This window comes from Empidonax traillii, unplaced genomic scaffold (assembly GCF_003031625.1).
Source record: "Empidonax traillii isolate 1590-97213 ecotype Southwest subspecies unplaced genomic scaffold, ASM303162v1 scaffold1433:size205388, whole genome shotgun sequence".
Classification (NCBI taxonomy): domain Eukaryota; kingdom Metazoa; phylum Chordata; class Aves; order Passeriformes; family Tyrannidae; genus Empidonax; species Empidonax traillii.
In genome coordinates, this window is record NW_020956626.1 from 127,592 (window position 1) to 146,556 (window position 18,965).

Genomic DNA, 18,965 nt, shown 5'->3' on the forward strand with positions numbered 1-18,965 from the left:
CACTGGAAACTCTGAATGGGCCGGCCCCGCTCGGGGGGGGACGGAGCAGCGCACCCCAAGGGGAACAGGGGCACACGGGGACCCAGCGCCGGGGAGGACGGTGGCTCCTGACCCACCCGGGGGATGCTCTCGGGGTGGGGCTGTCCCTGCCAGTCCCCCGCGATGCGCTGAGCAACCTCCCCCCCGCCCAATCCCACTCCTCCCGGCAAAGTCCGTGCCGTGGATTTCTCTTCCCTGCCGCTCGCAGCTCCGTCCCGCTCGCCCCGGGGCCCCCCAAAACCCTGGCGCTCCCCGGGGGTCCCCGCCGGCACCACCCAGGAGGTAAGAGCTGGCAGGGGGGGCCGGCGAGGAGGGGGTGCCCGGAGGGGACCCCCGGGGACAGGTTTTTTGGGGAAGGATGGGGCCGAGCCCCGCGTGGGCGCTGCGCTGGGAATGGGGTGGAGGTTATTGGGGTGCCCTGGGGGGTAGAAGTCTGCACCCCACTTTCTGCTCCCTGGGGCACATCATTCCCATCATCCAGCACCCCGGGGTGGGTGATTAACATGAATTACACCCTTGGGGCTGCGAGGACACCGGCGGTGTGGGGAGCAAGGAGCTGAGGGTTCCCCAGCCCGATTTGGGGGTCCCACACGCACAGGGCACCGTGCTAGGCTGGCACCTCCCTCCCCCGGCAGCCCCCCAGGCTGTTTGAGGGGGATCTGGCCGTGATGGGCACCTGTGAGCGCTGGGGGATGACTCACATGGGGACGAGGCAGGACACAGGTGTCCCCGTCCAGTCCCGGGGCTGCGCTCGCCCCTGGAGCCATCCCGGTGCCCGGACCCGCTCTGGGGGTCCCGGTCCCCCCAGCCGGCCCCCACACCGTGGTGAGTCACGGCGCTGCCCTCCCGGCGGGCGGTGCCGGGGCCCGGCCGCGCTTTCCCGACGCCTCGTCCCTCTCCGTCCCCTCTCCCTCCCTGTTTGCGCTGCAGGGCGGGGGAAATATTTCTGCCCTGTCGTGTTTCCCGGCCCTGGCAGCTCTCCCGGGCGGGCGACGCCGCTGCCGCCACGTGCCCGGGCGGGAGGGCACCGCGCCGGGATGCCAAGGTGATGGGAACACGGCACAGCCATCGCCCCGACCCGCTCCGGGCGTGTTCTCCCCGAAGAGCAAGCGGGGCTGGATCCATCCCTGCAGAGCCGGGGCGGGGACAGGGGTGGATGGGATGGGGGAGTGGGTCTGGATCCGCATGGAGAACACGTTGGGAAGCCCTGCCAGGGCTGGTTCCAACCGGGAACTGCTGCTTCCCACCGCACTGTGAGACTCCTGGAGCTGGGGATGGTGCCACCGCTATTGTCACCCCACTGAGCAAAGCCACTTTCCTAACAGGACACGGGGCAGCCCTGGGGCACCACCCCAGCACACCCTGGCCATGGCAGGTCGGCTCCCACCCTCAGACCCTGACCTGGGTGTCCAGGATGTCCCCTCCTTCCACCCGCCCCTGCAGGTGCCCACCCAGCGCACAGTGACACGGGTGAGTGGGGCCAGGGGCTGCTGCGTGCGGGGCATTTTGGGGGGGCTGCACCCCTTCCTTCCCTCCCTTCAACCCCCCTGCTCCAGCCCCTCCTTGTCCCGCAGGTGCCCATCATCCACCACCGCGGCTCCAACACCCTCAACTTCCACTTCCACGACCCGGAGCCCACGAGCTCGGAACCCAAGAGCTCAGGTAGGGCCCTGAGTGCCCCTGGGGACACCCCCACGGCCTCCCCCCCCAACCCTACCCCTGAGAGATGCCCCCCTGAGCAACACCCACCTTGTCCCCAGTGAATGAGTGGTACCAGACCTGGCCGGCCAAGGAGGCGAAAGCCCCCAACACCCCAGCGCCCGCCGGCCCCACGCCCACCCCCAGGGCTGCCCCTGCCCGCTCGTGCCCCCCGGGCTGGTCGGCCACCTGGACCAAGGACAGCAAGCGGCGGGAGCGGCGCTGGGTGAAGTACGACGGCATCGGGCCCGTGGATGAGACGGGCATGCCCATCGCCTCCCGCTCGGTGAGTCGGGGCGCGGGGCCAGGCTGCCACCCCCCGTCCTGTCCCCTCACCACCACCCCAATGTGTCCCCACAGAGTGTCGACAGCCCCCGAGACTGGTACCGCAGCATGTTCCGGCAGATCCACCGCAAGCTGCCAGGTGAGCCCAGGAGTGCAGGCGTGGCACGGCCTGGCACGGCCTGGCACCCTGCTCACCTCCTGCATCCCCAGAGCCCGACTGGGACACCCACCCCTGCCCCGCCACGGCGCCTCCGTCGCCCCCCAAACCGCGCAGGAGGGGCTCGGCACCGGCCGAGCCCCCCGGGATGCCCAACGGGATGGGCTGGTGAGTGTGGCACGGGGATGGGGGTGCCTGCAGGGTGGGGGGCTGCGGGGGCTCAGCCCCTCCTGCCTCCCCTCAGGACGTGCTGGGGTGACCCCGGTGCCACCGCAGAGCCCGGCAGCATCTTTGACTACGAACCGGGGAAATTCTCGCCGCTGGAGCAGGTAGGGAGGTCCTGGCAGGGAGGGATTTTGGTGGGCACCGTGGTGGGCACACACCTAACTGGCCCCTTGCCCTTTCCAGCCCCCGACAGCGGCACGGCGGGCTCAGTCCATTGAGGTAAGGTGGTGGTGGCGGGCAGGGGGCTGGGGGTGGCCATGGGGATCCTGGTGACCACGGGCAGTGCCAGCCTGGCCCGCCACAGCCCGACCCTGCTCGCCCAGGTGCTGCTGGAGCAGGAGCTGGAGCAGCTCAGCGAGGAGCTGGACAAGGATATGAGGAACATGGAGACGCGCCGGACACCCCGCCAGGTACCCCCGACCCCCTGTCAGCTGCTCCTTGTCCCCCCCACCACAGCAGGGCTGATGGGGGGTGTGTGTGCATCCATCCAGCTGTGGGCACAACCCCTGTGCAAGGCTGGAGCACGCACGTGGTGGGACGCCGGGCTGGGTGTGCGCACATCTGGATGCACGCGTGGCTGGGCCCACCCCTGCACGAGTGCACGGCTGGGTGTGGGCACGGCTGGGGGCCTGCACATCTGGATGAAGGCATGCACATCTGGACGTGTGCAGGACTCTGTGCCTGCTCCGTGCACATCTGGGCCCACGGGCGGCTCCTCGGCGGCCCCGAGCCGTGGCCGTGGGGCTCTAGGACCCAGCCCGTCCGTCTGTCCGGCGGTTATTGGCGCAGCCGGGCTGGACTCCTTCGCTTCCCGCCGAGACTCGGCCTCCTGGATGATTAATTTTTCTCTCCCACCCCCTCCCGCTCCTCCCGGCAGAGCCCGGCGGCTGCTCCCACCGCTCGCTCCCCTGCTCCGGCCTCCCCGGCTGCTCGGTGAGTTCCGCGGCTGCTCCCGCTCCCCGGACCCCCAAATCCCACTGCCCACACCCCGCTGGAGGTGGGGGGCAGGACCCCGCTCCGGGGATGGCAAGCGGGCTGTCCCTCCAGCGGCGGGGCGGGGCGGGAGCCTCCAGATATCCCCCCCTCGGGATTCCCGTGGATCCCCCACGGACCCCCCGTGGCAGCGCTGGCCCCCTCGTGTCCCCCCCCACGTCCCGGCACGGGTGGGGGCCCCGGCGCTGGGCCGGCTGCCCGGTGGGTGGGACGGGGCCGGAGCGGGGCTGACCCTTTCCCCCGTCCCCGGGACGCCGTGTCCCGGCGCTTGGCTCCGTCCCAGGGGAGGTGACGGCGGCTGGGTTCCCACTGCTGTGTCCCCACAGACACAGGGAGGGGACAGCTGTGCTGGTGGGTGCTGTGGCACCCCTGGGTGGGGTCGGTACCCTGAGATGTGCCCGGGCACCCCAGGGGTGTCCCTACGGACCCATCTCTGCCCCGGCAGTGGGAGGAAAACAAACAAACAGCAGCTCCGCTTCTTGTAGGACCTGCTGTAACCCCCAGGGGCGCACAGGGGGGATGCCTGCCTGCTTGCCAACCCCTCCTCTGGCCTTGGGGGGCATCTGGGGCTCTTTAAGTGCCCCCTGCAGTGGGTTATCCATTAGCCAGGTCGCCCTCCCCGGCACTCGCCTGCTCCGCGCTTCCTGCTCGGCACCAGCAGGGACGTTCCGCGGGCACTGCCGGAAAACTTTGGACCTGTCCCGCTTGGCTGCCTCTGGGGTGGGATCCTGGAGGGATGCACCCAGGACAGCCCGGTGTCCTGGTCATGGGGGACCCCAGAGTCCTGGTATTGGGGTACCCAGGGGTTCTGGTCTGTGGAGCTCAGGGATCCTGGGGTACCCTGGCACCCTGGTCCGTGCAACCCGGGGGTCCTGCCCTCCCGAGGACAGCAGGGTTGGGGCAGGGAGGGTTCATGGCAGTAGGGCTGGATGTGAGCCCTGAGCCACTGTGACCCCACAGGAGCCCCCTGTCACCCCCCCGGCTGCGGAGCCCCCCTGTCACCCAGCGCTCCCCCGCCAGCCCCGGCATGGAGCGGGGTGTCCTGGGGCTGGCCAGCGATCGGAGCCGGGCAGCCCCCAGCAGAGGTGAGCCCCCCTGAGCCCCCCCAGACCCTTCTCAAGCCATGGGGCACCCCATGCTCCCCCCCAGCTGGTGACACCCCGCTCTTTGCAGACACCCTCAGGCCAGGGACCCTCCCCAGCCTGCCCGACATGGGAGATCCCGCCGAGACCGTCAGGAGGGAGGAGAAGAAGGTGAGGCCGGGATGGGCCCATCCCCTCTGGGGTTTGGGATGGCTGGGATGGGGGGGGTCTCCCTGTAACTGCTCCTCTCCCTCCCCAGATGAAAGCTGCTCGCCTCAAGTTCAACTTCCAAGCCGAGTCTCCCAAGTAAGCGCCGGTGCTGCTGGGGGTCACCCCTGGGGTCCCCCCCAAGCCCCAGGACATGGGGTGGCCCCACCAGCTGGCCTGGGGACAGGTCAGTGTCCCCCAGACAGGTGTGAGCACTGTCCCCTGCAGGGAGCTGACGCTGCAGAAGGGGGACATCGTCTACATCCACAAGGAGGTGGACAGGAACTGGCTGGAGGGCGAGCACCACGGCCGTGTGGGCATCTTCCCCTCCAACTACGTAGAGGTGAGCAGGGGGATGGGGGACAGAGGGGGCAGCAGCGGGGCTGGGAGAGCCTGGCACTGCCCCCCTCACCCCTGTGTCCCACCCAGATCCTGCCCCCCACGGAGGTGCCCAAGCCCATCAAGGCGCCCACCATCCAGGTGCTGGAGCACGGCGAGGCCCTGGCGCTCTACAACTTCCGAGGGGAGCTGCACGTGGAGCTCTCCTTCCGCAAGGTGCCCGCTTGTGCCTCCCCCTGTGCCACTCCTGGGCCATTTCCAAACCGTCCCACGCTGACCCAACCCTCTCCTCCCCGCGGCAGGGCGAGCGGATCTGCCTGGTGCGGCGGGTGGATGAGAACTGGTACGAGGGGCGGATCTCGGGCACCAGCCGCCAGGGCATCTTCCCCGCCACCTACGTCCAGGTGCTGAAGGAGCCGCGGGTCAAGGCCACCGCCGAGGACATCCCCGCCTCGCCCAGCCCCACCATGTCCCCGTCCCTGCAGCGCTCGCCCGCTCCCCGCGCCCCCCACAACCCCACCGGCTCCCCCCGGGCGGCGGAGCGGCGTCCTGGGGTCCCGGGGGGACACCTCGGTGTCGCCTTCCCCGCCTCCCCAAAGCTGCCCCACGCTGGCACCCCCAGCCCCTCGCTGGCCTCTGCCAGCCCCCCCCAGCCTGTGGCCGTCCATCCCCAGAACCCGCGGCGTCCAGCCTGGGCCCCCGAGCAGGTGAGTGCCCCCCCAACCCTGGCATCGTGCCCCCCGCCCTGGGTAATGCCCCGAACGCTGCACCCACCCTCCGTCTCCCCCCACAGCGTGCCACCCCGGGGGCACCCGTGGGCACCCGCCCCGAGCCCGCCCCGTCCTACAACGGCTCCGAAATCCGGTGGACCCCGTAAGTAGGGCCAGGAGCGTCCCCCCTCCGTGCCGTGTCCCCACCCCGTGTCGGGGGAGGTGGGCCCTGGCCACGCTGTGTCTCGCAGGTACCGGGCGCTCTACCAGTACCGGCCCCAGAACGCCGACGAGCTGGAGCTGCTGGAGGGGGACCGCGTGGACGTCATGCAGCAATGCGATGACGGCTGGTTCGTGGGTGCGTGCCCACCGGGACGGGGGCCGGGACGGGGACAAGGCGCCTCCGCGACCCCTCACCGCCTCCCCGTGACTTTGTTCCCCCGCAGGCGTGTCCAGGAGGACGCAGAAATTCGGCACTTTCCCCGGGAATTATGTGGCGCCGGTGTGACCCGCGGGGACGTGCGTGGGGTGGGGCTGCCCCGCCTCGGCCGCGCCGTGTCCCCTCCAGGGGGGATGAAGTGCCTCCAGCTCCCTCCCGCCCCTATGGGGCTGCCTCTAACAGGGACAAATCCCCCCCGGCGCGGGGGGTCTCCCCTACCCCAGTGCCTTAACACGCCCCCTCCTCACCGCTGCCCGGTGCCCGCCGCCCCGGGGGTCGCCCCGGGGCTCCGCCGGTGCCGGGCCTGACCATGACGGCCGCGACCCGGGCTGTGGGTCCGCGTCCGGGAGTCGCCTTCGCTTCTTGTCCGTCATTAAAGCTCAGCTCAGCCCGAGTCCGGGGGTTGCCGGGGATTCGGGGGGAGCCGGCTGGGCGGGGGGTCCCGCAGGACGCCGCGTGGGGCCGCGGGGATCCCCCCACGCCCACGAGCGGTGCCGGGGCGGGACCAGCCGCCGCCGTGCGCCCCGTCGGGACGGGAGGGCCGTGCCCGCAGCCCGCCCCGGCCCGGCCCGGCCCGGCTCCTCCCGAGGAGGCGGTGCCGTCCCGGGGCCGCGCTCGGCTCCGCAGCCCCGCGGGGCCGCCCGCCTCGGCCGCCCCGGTGAGTGCGGGGGGTACCGGTGGTGTGGGGGGGCACGGAGGGGTGTTGGGGGGCACCGTGGGGTGCGGGGGGGACCAGGGAGGGCCGGCGGCGGCTGTCGGGGTTGCCCCTCCACCGGGGGTCGCGGGGGTCCCGGGGGTGCTGCTCCGGCGAGCAGGGGAGGGGGTTACGGGCAGCCTGTCCCCCCACATCCCCAGGTGTCCGCGTGCCCCAAATCCCCATGTCCTCAGGTCCCAGTGTCCCCATAGCCCAAACCCCCACGTCTCTGTGTCCCCATGTCCCCAAAGGGCCACGTCCCCGCGTTTCCTCTGGCATCGCCAGTCCCCGCCGCTCGCCCCGCGGGTGCCAGGCGGCACCGCCAGTCGCCGCGGGCACAAAGACATCGCTGTGCGGCGGGGACAGCGCCGGGAGGGAGCGGGGACACAGGTGCGGGGGACCAAGAGGGGAGCAGGGGATGGAGAAGGGGCGCAGGACACGAAGGAGGGGTGCAGGAGTTGGAGAAGAGGTGCAGGACCCTTTGGGGGTCTGGGGTTGGTGCCCAGTAAGGTGTGGGGGTCCCCAGGCCGGCAGCCCTCGCTGCCCAGGGATGCTGAGCGGGGCCGGGCATGGGGAGGTGGTTTGGGGTTTGGGGTTTCCTCCCGGCACTGGAAGCCCAGCCCAGGAAATTCTTCCGGGCAGCCTCTCAAGCCCCTCTTTGTGCGCTTGGGATTTTTAACATGCCTTCCCGGCGGCTGCGGACGAGGTGCCCGGTTCCGGATGGGATGCCCAATTCCAGACAGGGTATCCAGCTCTCCCCGGGGCTCGGCCAGGCTGTGGTGGGACGGGATGAGATCTGGTGTGGATTTAGGGGACGGGGCTGCCCATTCCCACCCATCCCATCGAAGCCAGGGGCTGCTGCTCTCCCCGGGGTGCCATGGGACACCCCCGGGGGGGATACTCAGCACCCTTTACTGCTCTGGATTTGCTGCAGGATGAAGGGCTCGGGGTGGTGGCCCTTGCTGGGTGCCAGCCCCCGCCGTGGTGAGCAGCAGGGTCACCACATCCTGCCCTGCCAACCCCACTGGCTTGGCCCTGCCTCACTGTGGCGTTGGCCTTGCTGCCAAGGCGTCACCGATTCCCCGCCTGGCTCCAGCCCCTGGGAATGACCTTGGCTGTCTCAGCTGTGCCCGGGACCCCCGTGCTCCGTGGGGGAGGAAGCCACCAGCCTTGTGGCAGCCAGAGGAAGCGGCGGTGGCTGCTGACACCCCGCGGGGACGTGGGTCCCCTCCCCGGAAGGAAAGCACTGCCGGTTTCCATCACCCCCTGCTCGAGGTGCAGCTGGGACAGGGAGGCCCCCGTTGGGTGTGCTGTGGGTGGGAGGAGGGGGGTCCCCTCTGCCTGGGTGCCTGGGATCCCTGACACCACCCTGCTGCCTGCCCAGAGCCACCCTCTGCCATGCCGGTGACGGTGACCCTGCCCGGCCCGGCCCCGTGGGGCTTCCGCATCTCCGGGGGACGAGATTTCGGGAAGCCCATCACTGTCTCCAAGGTAGGACCACCCCACACACACACACACACACACACACCCCCACCCATGTGCCACCCATGCCAGGGGAGGCCGCCGGGCGGGCGCCGTGCTGGGCTGCTCCGGGGAGAGGATCCTGTTTGCTTGTCCTTGGGGGATCCTGCTCCGTGGGAACGGCCCTCGGCGGGCGACGGCGGCGCGGGGGCCCCGTGCCACCCCCGGGCTGGGCAGGGCCGTGCCGAGTTTCCGGGTGTTGTTGCCAGGGCCGTGGTCCCACCCTGGCAGGGGGGGCTGCTGCCGTCTTCTGCCGAGGCCGTGGGGATTCCGGCGGGTGGGATTCAGGGATGGATACAGGCCTTGGTGCCAGGGCTGCGCGTGGGGGGTGCTGTGCTGCTCCCCTCGGGGGGGGTGTGAGTGTGGGGGGCTCACCGGGGCTGTCCCCACACCCTCCTTCTCCGTGGAGGTGACGGAGCACGGCAAGGCGGCCGCGGGCGACCTCCGGGCGGGGGATGTCATCGTCACCATCAACGGGGAGAGCGCGGCCGAGATGCTCCACGTGGAGGCCCAGAACAAGATCAAGCAGAGCCCTGGGCAGCTCCAGCTCGAGGTGGAGAGGTGGGTGCCGGTGGGGAGGGTGGGCAGCCCCGAGCCCTGGGGCTGGGGCTGGGTCCCAGGGGTGTCCCCACGTGGGTTGGGGTCCCCAGCCGAGTGTGTGCTGGCTGTTTTCCCCCCGGGGTGACTCCTGGGGCTGTGCCATCATCCCCCCGCTCCCACTGTGAGCCTGGCCTGGCTCTCTAATTAAGGAGTCAGGTGCTAACGAGGCCAGGCAGCTGTTCCCTGCCTGACTGGTCCCAGTTGGGGGCCCAGTTGGTGCCTGTCCCCACCTCCTGGGGGGCTGAGGGCAGCGGTCACGCCGTGCTGTGCCATGCCACGAGCGCTCCTGGGGCACGTTGCAGACCCTCCCTGCTCTCCCTTGGTCCCCAGGTCCCCGGTGCCACCCCAGAGCCACACCAATGGGGACGCCTCACTGGAGAGGTTGGCCACACATGTCCAGGTGAGCCCCAGCACACCCTGGCCCCCCCACCCAGGGCTGGTGGCAGCTGCTGGTGTCACCCTCCCCTCCCCAGGACACGCTGCAGATGCGAGATGAGAGCCAGAGTGCCTCGAGAGCCCCCAACCCCAGCCTGGCATCCCCCATCCACCTGCCCCACAGTGCCAGGTAAGGCTGGACCCAGCTGTGTGTGGGGCTGGGGGGTGGGCAGGGGGCTGGGGAGGGCCAGGGACCCCCCTGATGGCTCCGTTCTGTCCCCACAGCTCACAAGCCCTGGAGGAGGAGTTCACCTGTCCCGGCCTCCGCCAGGTGAGTGGGGAGCTGGGGGGCTGAGAGGGGCAGGGCAGGCAGAGGTGCTGGGGAGGGGGGACCATCTGGGAACCATCAGCTTTTGTAACACTAAACCTGCCCCCTTTTCAGCCCCAAACCACCTCCCTCTGAACCCCCAAACTGCCCTCTTTGCACACCCAAGCCATGCCCTTTGAGCCCTGAAATCATCACCCTTTGACCCCAGAACCACTCCCCTTCACAAACCCAAGCCATGCCCTTTGAGCCCTGAAACCACTCCCCTTTGCAAACCCAAGGCACCCCACTTTGAACCCCCAAACCCCTGCCCTTTGAGCCCCCAAACCACCCCCAAATCATCCCCCTTCAAGAACCCAAAGCATCCCCCTTCTCGAGCACAAACCATCCCACTTTTGAGCCCCTAAACCACCCCGCTTTGCAGCCCCCTGGCCACATCACTGCCCAGCCCTGCTCTCCCTCAGGGACAGCCGGTGCCCCCTCCCCTCTGGTGCCCCCTCCCCGCCGCCCTGGCAGCACCCCCAGACCCGCGGGCACCGGCACCTGCCCAGGGATGTTTTGCTCCTCTTGGCAGCGGCGCCAGCCAGGGGAGGCCAAACCAGTTTGGGGAGGCCCAGCCCCACTCCCGCCAGCCCGGGGCACTGGGGTGTTGGCCGGGCAGGGACTCATGGCCCGGCGCACCCCCAGCCCGGTGGGATACCCTCGGAGCGGGGCTGGGATGCCCGGAGGAGCTGGATGTCTCGTCCTCCATCCCCCAGATCAGCCCCAGGATGCCCCTGGCCGCCCCGTCCATCCCCGCAGGGGGATGGCAGCCGCTGGCTCCGGGCTTGGCGTCTCCCTCCTCCCTTCCCTCCCCTGCTTTCTCTTTTTCTTGTTTTCCAAGCCCAAATTGGGAAGCGCCGTGGTCCTGGAGTGCGGCCCTTCCCGCCTGCCTTTGGCCGCAGACCCGGCCACCCCTTGGCTGCTCTGGCTGCCCTCTCCCTCCTTCCTCCTGCTCCCTCCTTCCTCCCCAGCTCTGGCTTTGCTCTGGCCCCAGAGGGTCCCTCCCTGCCCCGGGGGTCCCTCCCTGTCCCTGAGTGTCCCTCCCTGTCCCTGAGTGCCCCTGGCTGCCCGGAGCCCCCCACCGCAGGGCTGTGAAGACACCCAAGGGGGAGCCGAGGGGAAGGGCTGCCCGTGGATCCCACTCTCCCCACCATCCCGGGGTGGGTTGGCGCTGGATCCTGGTGGGGACGAGGCCAAGGCGCCCGGCTCCTCCCGCTCCTAATTTTAGCTTGTCCCTCGTCCCCTCGTGACCCCACAGAACCCCGGGGCTGCCCCCCTGCCTCTCCGTGGATCCGGGCAGGGGGTCCCCGTCCCCGTCCCGGGGTCCCCCTGGGGTTCCCATCTGCGTGGCGGCTGCTCCCGGGAACATCAGCTTCCACTTATCCAAGGCTCCTCTTCCCTGCCTGGCTGGGGCCACTAAGCAGGAGCAGATGGTGGGGAAGGGACGGGCGCAGGCGCAGGGGTTATGGGGTGGGGGTGCTGACCCCTGCCAGGCTTGGGGAGGAGAAGCAGCTGCCCCGTGGAGGATCCCTGCATCCCTCCAGAGACAAGGGCTCGAGGAAAGCCCCTCTGGGCCTGGTCTGAGTGCCCTTGGGGTCCCCAGGGGGAGAGGGAGCGTTGTGGGCACCCTGCCAGGCCATTCTGGGGGCCACCCCCGCCCGACCCTCTGCACCCCCCAGGACAACCATCCTCTCTCTCCCAGGAGCGAGGAATCCTGACCCGCCAGAACAGCTGCCAGGGATCCATCCTGCCTCCACCCCCCTACCCACCCTCACCAGGGCTTGGAGCCCCCCAAAACCACAGGGACCATCACTCTCCCCTCTCTCCCAACACCTGCAACAGGTACGGAGCGGGGTTGGGAGGGAGGGGGACACGGCACAGGGAAGCCACCAGCCCTGTGCCCCACCCTGGCACGCTGGTGTGTCACCCACGGGTGCCAGGGGAGCCCGTGGAAAGGGTTAACTCACCTGCGAGGCAGGTGGGGCCGAGGCAGGGCCGGGCAGGCCGGGGCAGCTCCCGGGGAGAGGAGGGAGCAGGTGACAGGCGGGTTGTGGGGGGGGGTGCAGAGGGTGGATCCCGGAATTTGGGTGCTGTCAACCACCCCCCCCCTCCAAAACATCTCCCCCTCGTCCCGCAGCCAGTGCTCAGAGCCGGCCATGAGGCGCTTGGAGGAGGACTCCGAGGTCTACAAGATGCTGCAGGAGAACCGGGAGCTGCGGGCGGCCCCGCGGCAATCCAGCACCTTCCGCCTGCTCCAGGAGGCGCTGGAGGATGAAGGAGGTGACGAGGGGCGCTGGGGGAGGCTGGGGTCTGGCAGGGGAATCAGCAGGACCCTGATGGCCTTGTTTCCTTCCCCCCTTCCTCCCACAGGTGGTCCCACAGCCCCCTTCCCCAGCCGGCTCTCGTCCGGCGCCCGCAGACCCGTGGCCGGGGTGCAGAAGCTGCACGTCTGCGAGAAGTGCGGGAGCAGCATCGCGTGAGTGGGGCTGGGGGGCACCCTGGTGGCGGGGGCTGTGCCTGCCACCCGTCCTGGCAAAGCCAAAAACGGGGGCTGGGCTGCCCTCCCGGGGGGGGCAGGATCTGTCCCTGTTATTGCCCCCTGTTAGGCAACAAACGGGGGTGATCCTGGGATGGGAGTGGGGAACCCGGCCCTGCCATCGCTCTGGGGCCACAGTGGGGTGGGAGGGGACCCCGGGGACATGGGGGGTGCCCTGCTGATGGCCCCTCCTGGTGTCCCCCAGCACGCAGGCGGTGCGGATCCAGGACGGGCGGTACCGGCACCCGTCCTGCTACAGCTGCGCCGACTGCGGCCTCAACCTCAAGATGAGGGGCCACTTCTGGGTGGGCGATGAGCTGTTCTGCGAGAAACACGCCCGCCTGCGCTACCAGGGCCCCCCCGGGGCGCCCCTGTCACCCCCACCCGTGTCCCCCCACTCCTGAGCCACAGGCACGGTGTGATGGGGAATCACCGCCTGCATCCCCCACACCGTGTCCTGGGGCCAGCCCCCTGCACCCACCAGCCCCACTGGGGTACGGGGTGTCATGGGGGGGCTGAGGGCACCACAAGGCCTGGCGTGGCTGGGATTTTTGGGGAGGGATGCAGCAGCAGCCACCCACCTTCACCCGTGTGTGAGGAGCTGGGTTAGGTCTCAGCCTGAGCTGCAGCAGTGGGGGACACAGGGGGGATGTTGGGGGGGGGTCACAGGGATGCTTGAGCACTTGGGTACCAGAGAGGGGCTGGCACCGCTTGTACACTGACTGCAACAAAAGTATTAAACCAGATTATATACAAATATAATATATATTTGCTCCACTCCCGTGTCTGCTCTGTGCTGGGATCCGAGGGTGGGGGCAAGGTGGGGACCTCAGACCCCCCCAGCCCTCCTGCCTGCACCCAGGGTGGGGGTCCAGGGCTTCGTGGCACATCCTGGGCTCTCCAGTGACATCCCAGCTGACCTTGTGGTGCTCCCGGGAAGGTCGGGGCTCCCCGCGGGGCTGGATGTCCCCTCCCTGCTCTTGGCGTCCCTGGGAGGTGTCGGGCTTTATTGGGGGCTGTTGGCCGAGCCCTTTGTCCTGCAGGGGCCCAGGTGGGCTCTTATCTCTGCTCCCCACCCTCCGTGCCTGTTTGCACGGAGATGGGCTTTGCTGTTATCTGGGATTCGCCCTTATCAGCAGCCTGGGAGGGAACCAGCTCCTTCCCCTGCTCTGGGGACAGCCAGGAGCCCCCTCCCCTCGCGCCTGGGGGTCTCACTGGGGTCTGTCTGGGGTGCACCACAGCCCCTCGTGTGCCTCCAGGCCCGTCCATGGAGCTCTCATCCTGGAATTCCCGATTGAACATCCCAGAGCAGCCGTGGCTGCCCCATCCCTGGGAGTGTCCAGGAATGGGTTGGAGCAACCTGGTGGAGGGGAAGGTGTCCCTGCCCGTGGCACTGGGTGGTCTGTAAGGTCGATTCCCACCCAAACCATTCCCTATGACCCCCAGGGAGGGAGGAGGATGATGATGGTCCTGCCCCTCTCCCGCCCTCGGCACTCAGGGTAAAAAAAAGAGGAATGAACGCCTTGAGCCCTCCTGGGACAGCACAGGTGGGGCTGGGGGCAAAGGGGCTGCCCGGGTAGGGGGCAGCTCCCCCACCCCCGGCCCGCCCCAGGGCTGTGCCGCCCCCCAAGCCCTGCCCCATAAAAAGGCGGAGGACGAGCCCGCTGCTCCCTGCCCGGCTCCCGGTTTCCATTTCCCCTCTGCCCGGTTCCCAGTGCCTCGTGCTCGGCTCCAGGATCTCTGTTCCCTTCCCTCGGGCCGTTCCCAGCTGCCTGTATCCCATTCCCAGTCTCTGCCGGTTCCCGGGGGATGCTGCGCCGGCGCGGAGCCTTCAGCGTGGAGCCACTCCACGATTGTGGTGAGTCGGTGGTCCCTGGGGCTATGGGGGACCCTCCCCGCTGCTGGGGAGGAGTGTCCTGGTGTCTCCAGCCTGTGAAGTTCCTGCTGGAAGGGATCCTCAGGGATCCCTGGTTTGGGGTGTCTGTGATGGAGAGGGAACCTGGGGGTCTCTGGCACCCCTCATTTTGTGCTCTCTGTGCTGAAGGGGGTCCCTGGACTCCTCGTTTCCCCCCTCCTCCCTGCTGGGAGGGGCCCGGGGTTCTGGCTGTGCTGGGAATTCTGGTTTTCCCTCCCCATGTTGAGGCTGACGGGCCTGTTCCTGCACCCGGAGCCCATTGAGTGGTGTGGGGGGTCCCCAAAACCCAGGGGCCCATCTCCATGTGCCCCCCTAACTCTGCCTGTGCTGGGACCAGCCCCCCCACTCCAGCAGCAACAGCCGGAAGGTACCGGGGATGGAAGGACATGAGGGGGGGATCCAGGATCCAGCTGAGTTGGAGCTGCCAACCCAGGAGGAGCTGATGGGGATCCCCTCCACGTCCTTTCTCACCCTGCCTGTGCCCCCCACCCCAGTGGGGCTCTGGTGACACCCCCGTGGTGGGGGGAGCGGCCCCTCGGCTCGTGGGGTCCGGCAGCCTCCGGGAACGTGGCGTGTGGGAGCCGGGATGTTGGCAGCCACCAAGCCAGGGTGGAGGGGCTGCCCCCCGGGATTCCTGGGATTCAATCCTGCTGGGGTGGACCCGGGATTGCTGGGATTCAATCCTGCTGAACGGCCGGATTGTCCCAGCGCCGGCCCCGGCCTCTCCAGCCCACAGGGGGTGCGCGGTAAGTGGCGCGGCTGCGGGAATTTTTTGGGGGGCTCTGGGACCCCTGCTGGGCGAACTCAGCCCGAGCCGGAGCTCCTGAGTGAGTTCCCTGGGATTTGTTGGGATTCCCCCGGCTCCTGGCTGCCTGCCGGTGCCCAGACAACGCGGCTGGGGTGGGAAGGGAGCCCTTAACCACCGGCCCAGCCTGTATCGCCGATCCCAAGCCCTGCGAGGAACCAGTTGGGAACCAGTCCTGTAATGAGGTGCCTCTGGATACAGGGCCCGTCTCCGGCTGGGCTGGCTATAAAAGGGAGAGCCGGGACGCGCACCCGGCACTCGGCCCCGGCTCCCGGCCATGTGGGGGGGCTCCCGCGCCGTCTGGAAGAGGAGGTTCAGCTGCTGTGAGTGTGGTTTTTGGGGGGGAAGGGGGGTGTGCCAGATCCCAATGGGGCTTCCCGGGAGGGTGGGCAACTCCCAGGAGGTGCCAAAGCTTCGCTCCCACCTCCCTGAGGCCTTTGCCGTGGCCTGGCTGGGAAGGGAGGGGGGGAAAGGAATGGTGAGGGCCCCTCCTCCCCCAACCTTGATGCGCCGTGATCCCACCTGGAGCTGCGGGGTGGTGGGGGCACATCCCGGCTGGTGATGTCCCCCCCCCGCTTTCTTGTGGGGAGAAGTGTGAGGAGCTGGTGGTCCCTGGAGCCGTCTGGGATCCCACCCTGCATCCTGGATTGTTGGCACCGGGCCAGAGTGGGATACAGGGAGAGCAGCCAGGGTGGGGTGAGGGGGTCGCGTGTGCCCCCCACCTCCCCCAGCAGCTCAGCAGCGTGGCTTGTGAGGAGGAGGAGGAGGATGCAGAAGGCCAGGGCCGTGTTTTTGGGAAGCAGCAACTTGCTGATGTGGTCGTAGGAACATCCCTGGCTGTGGGGACCCTCTGGAGAGGGGTCTTTTGGATGTGGAGGGGGCTGTAACCCTGTGGCAACAGGGAGAGCGGCCTGGGCACGGCTGGAGCTGCTGTGGAGCAGCCTTGGGGGGGGGGAGGGATGGTGGCGAGGGGGCTGGGAGGGCGGTGGGCTCATGTGTGAGGGGTGGACACCTTGTTCTGCATCCTGAGACCCTCCCTTTCCTCTCCCTCGCCCCGCAGATGGTCCCTGGGAGACGGCCGAGAGCTGCATCGTGCGCACCTCGGCCAGCGTCTACCGCCGGCTGCAGGAGAGCCCGCGGCAGCCCCCGCGGGGCATGAGCACGCGGGGATCCCCCCCGAGGCCCCCCAGCAGCCCCCCGGCCGGCGGGAGACTCCTCAAGTCCGAGTCGGAGGACTCCGGGGTGGAGATGGCCAGCAACGAGCACTCGCCCTCCACCCCGCTGGGCTCCGAGAGCAGCTTCTCCCTCGACGGCCTCGCGGCCGAGAAGCCCCCCGGGGAGGGGCCGGGCTCGCAGCCCCCCCGGACACCCCGGAGCCGCTCTGCCAGCAGGAAGCTGCTGCAGGCAGCGCAGCGGAGCAGGAGGCAGCGGTGCCCTCGACAGCTCAGCCGGCGCAGCTCCAGCACAGCCGACCTGGCGGAGCCCCCGCGGGAGCCCGAGGAGCTCGAGGGGGCGGCGACCCCTGCGGCTGGAGGGGCTGGGTCACCCGGCAGCCCCCGAGACCCCCGGGCTGTGCCCGAGGGGCAGGGGCTGCGGTACCTGGAGCACGTCTGCCAGATGCTGGAGCGCCTGGCGCGGCTGCAGCAGGACAACAGGATCCTCCGGCAGCAGGCGGCCGGTGCCCGGAGCACCCGCCCGGGCACCTTGGTGAGGGCCGGGAGGAGGTGGGATGCACGGATGGGGGGGGTTTGGGGGAGCCCCAGCTCATACCCTGCCTCTCCTCTGACCGCCCACAGCCCACCCGGGAGCCCCCAAGGCAGGATTCGGCTGCGTGGAGGGATGAGGGATTCCGGCCGCGCTCCTGCTCGGACAGCCAGGCCCCAGGTGAGAGGGGTGGGATGCAGGAATGGCGGGATCAGGCCCCAGGTGAGAGGGGTGGGATGCAGGAATGGCGGGATCAGGCCCCAGGTGAGAGGGGTGGGATGCAGGAATGGCGGGATCAGGCCCCAGGTGGGATGCAGGAAGGGTGGGATCAGGGCTGGGTGTGGGATGGCAGGACCCCAGGCTCTGACAGTGTCTGTCCCCCCTCTGTGCAGCCCCCGAGCCGTGTCGGAGGATGTGGGGACACTCTGCCAGCTCCCCCAGCCTGCTGGACCCCTCCGAGAGCGGGGCGGGTGCCCCGGCACCGGACAAGGTACGGTCGGGGGGAGTGTTGGGGTGCGGCGGGCGGGGGTCCCGCGGGGTCCCCCCGTGCTGACTCCCCCATCCTGACTCCCCCATCCTGTCCCGGCAGGACGGGCGCTCGCACTGGGGCCGGGTGAAGGTGCTGCTCACCCGCCTCACTCGCCGCTCGCTCCGGGGCGGCCGGTGCAGGTAGGACGGCGTGGGGGGTCCCGCTCCCACCGGTGCACCTGATGGAGGGACCGCGCTGTGCTATTGCATCACACCCCGCCCTATGACGTCACACTCGCCCGGGGCCGGTCCCCGGCGCCCCCTCTCCCCACACTTCATCCTTTTTTTGTTTTCCTGTCTCCTTTAATAAAGTCTTTTCGCTGGCAAAGAGGTGAGGTGCTGTCGCGCGTGACGTCACTCCCCCCTAAACCCGGCGTGACGTCACGAGAGGACGCGTCACCGCCGCATCACTTCCGACGGCTTCTCCCGCCCCTTTTGTCCGGCCGGGCCTGTTCCCACGGGCCGTTCCGGCTCCTGCCGCCCCCCACCTGGAGCCCCCTCTCTCCGAACCCCCTCCCCCGGGTCCCCGCCCCGACCCTCCTCCCAACTCAGCGCTGGGCGGGCTCCTGGGGGGAATTCTCGCTGCTTCGGGGTCGGGGTAAAGCTTATCCTCCCTCCCAGACCTCCCCCTCGAAGCCCCTGCTCCCCGCAAGCTGCCGGTGGGGAGGGGTGGGGATGATGCTCCCGGGCTCATCGCGGGTGGGGAGGAAGAAGCGGGTCCCCCTCGGGGTGGTCCCCAGCCCGCGGGGGTGCTTTGGGGGGTCGGGCCGGGGGCGATGCTGTTTTGGCGCTGCTGGAGCCCCTCATCGTGTCAACGCATCGGGTCTGGCAGGAGAGGAAGAGGCAGGTGGTCTCCGAGCAGGTATCCCGTTATCCCTCCCCTTTCCCCCCCCCCCCATCTCCCTTTCCTGGTGTTTTCCTACCGTCACTTGGGCTTCTTCCTTCCTTCCCAGCGGCGAATCCCGCAGCCTCTCCAGAGCTCCCCCCGGCATCGCTCCCACCCGCACACCCCCGGGGGCATCCTTGGAGCTCCAGTCTCCTGCATCCCACCGCTCCTTCCCGGGAAACGTGAGTGCTCATCCATCCTTTCAGCAGGGGATGGATCTGGGGGGTGCGGGGAGTCCCTGGCACTGCCCCCCCTGGCTGATCCCAAGGATGCTGAGGCTGGTCCAGGTGATGCCAATTCTCCTTTCAGGACCCAGGTGAGGAGGAGGAGGAGGAGGAGGAGGAGGGAGGTCTGAGCCTTTCTCTCCCACCCCGGGATCACCCAGGACACAGGAAAGCTCCCGAGCACCTGACCAAGGAAAATCAAGGTGTGGACCCCGGTGTGTGCTGGTGCTGGCAGTTAATTCACCCAGTTTTGGGGGGAAATCCCTTGGGATTGGTGGTGCTGGACTGGTGGTGGGATGGCATCTGCTAAACCTCTCCCTGTCCCCTGGGGTCTTGTCCCTGAGGGGGTCAGGGGGGCTTCGGGGAGGAAGGGGGACGGTTGGGATGCTGGAACTCAACTGGGCTCACTGGGAGCAACTCCTGGGGAGGAAAGAGGGTGTCCCCATCCTGACCCTGTCCCTGCAGCCACTCCCAGGGATCACCCTGGAGCAGTGCATCCCTCCTCTCTGCTCCAGGACATCTGGGAGCTGCTGCACCTCCCTCAGCGTCTCAGCCGAGGCTGAGAACGTTCCACACCGTAGCGTTAACTTTTCCCTTCCTGCCAGCTCTCCCTATTAACGCCAGGATCTTGTGGGT

General features: G+C 69.2%; 3 protein-coding genes across 4 annotated transcripts; all 3 read left to right on the forward strand.

The window, feature by feature from the left end:
* Positions 1 to 19: 19 nt before the first annotated feature.
* On the forward strand, positions 20 to 6,263 carry SORBS3 (sorbin and SH3 domain containing 3). 2 transcript variants are annotated; one of them, XM_027907272.1, is made up of 19 exons: positions 20 to 321; positions 1,365 to 1,509; positions 1,614 to 1,701; positions 1,800 to 2,023; positions 2,098 to 2,161; positions 2,233 to 2,347; positions 2,424 to 2,508; positions 2,588 to 2,623; positions 2,728 to 2,814; positions 3,282 to 3,337; positions 4,358 to 4,482; positions 4,571 to 4,650; positions 4,739 to 4,785; positions 4,915 to 5,029; positions 5,116 to 5,241; positions 5,328 to 5,732; positions 5,819 to 5,898; positions 5,987 to 6,093; positions 6,182 to 6,263. In XM_027907272.1, the coding sequence occupies exons 2-19, from the start codon at positions 1,408 to 1,410 to the stop codon at positions 6,241 to 6,243; spliced, it is 2,004 nt and encodes a 667-aa protein (XP_027763073.1). In that variant the 5' UTR covers positions 20 to 321; positions 1,365 to 1,407; the 3' UTR covers positions 6,244 to 6,263. The 2 variants fall into 2 exon arrangements, with proteins under 2 accessions (XP_027763073.1, XP_027763072.1); XM_027907271.1 differs by lacking the exon at positions 20 to 321 and adding an exon at positions 1,060 to 1,084.
* Positions 6,264 to 6,810: 547 nt separating this feature from the next.
* Positions 6,811 to 12,723, forward strand: PDLIM2 (PDZ and LIM domain 2). The gene is made up of 10 exons (XM_027907285.1): positions 6,811 to 6,832; positions 8,253 to 8,359; positions 8,799 to 8,950; positions 9,320 to 9,389; positions 9,463 to 9,554; positions 9,650 to 9,695; positions 11,434 to 11,573; positions 11,869 to 12,012; positions 12,100 to 12,207; positions 12,473 to 12,723. The coding sequence occupies exons 2-10, from the start codon at positions 8,267 to 8,269 to the stop codon at positions 12,669 to 12,671; spliced, it is 1,044 nt and encodes a 347-aa protein (XP_027763086.1). The 5' UTR covers positions 6,811 to 6,832; positions 8,253 to 8,266; the 3' UTR covers positions 12,672 to 12,723.
* A 2,541-nt stretch (positions 12,724 to 15,264) lies between these two features.
* CUNH8orf58 (chromosome unknown C8orf58 homolog) lies at positions 15,265 to 17,508 on the forward strand. The gene is made up of 5 exons (XM_027907269.1): positions 15,265 to 15,310; positions 16,048 to 16,694; positions 16,784 to 16,871; positions 17,084 to 17,181; positions 17,281 to 17,508. Exons 1-5 carry the CDS (start codon positions 15,265 to 15,267, stop codon positions 17,362 to 17,364), a joined length of 963 nt encoding a protein of 320 aa, XP_027763070.1. The 3' UTR covers positions 17,365 to 17,508.
* Positions 17,509 to 18,965: the final 1,457 nt, after the last annotated feature.

What these genes read in the sequence shown, in the direction of transcription:
- CUNH8orf58 (XM_027907269.1), top strand. Translation starts at nt 15,265, where the DNA reads ATGTGGGGGGGCTCCCGCGCCGTCTGGAAGAGGAGGTTCAGCTGCT. An exon ending in GAAGAGGAGGTTCAGCTGCT is followed by an intron (nt 15,311 to 16,047) that starts GTGAGTGTGGTT and finishes CTCGCCCCGCAG; the next exon opens with ATGGTCCCTGGGAGACGGCC. An exon ending in GCACCCGCCCGGGCACCTTG is followed by an intron (nt 16,695 to 16,783) that starts GTGAGGGCCGGG and finishes GACCGCCCACAG; the next exon opens with CCCACCCGGGAGCCCCCAAG.
- PDLIM2 (XM_027907285.1), top strand. Translation starts at nt 8,267, where the DNA reads ATGCCGGTGACGGTGACCCTGCCCGGCCCGGCCCCGTGGGGCTTCCGC. An exon ending in AGCCCATCACTGTCTCCAAG is followed by an intron (nt 8,360 to 8,798) that starts GTAGGACCACCC and finishes TTCTCCGTGGAG; the next exon opens with GTGACGGAGCACGGCAAGGC. An exon ending in GGTTGGCCACACATGTCCAG is followed by an intron (nt 9,390 to 9,462) that starts GTGAGCCCCAGC and finishes TCCCCTCCCCAG; the next exon opens with GACACGCTGCAGATGCGAGA.
- SORBS3 (XM_027907271.1), top strand. An exon ending in AATTCTCGCCGCTGGAGCAG is followed by an intron (nt 2,509 to 2,587) that starts GTAGGGAGGTCC and finishes TGCCCTTTCCAG; the next exon opens with CCCCCGACAGCGGCACGGCG. An exon ending in CCGGCCTCCCCGGCTGCTCG is followed by an intron (nt 3,338 to 4,357) that starts GTGAGTTCCGCG and finishes GTGACCCCACAG; the next exon opens with GAGCCCCCTGTCACCCCCCC.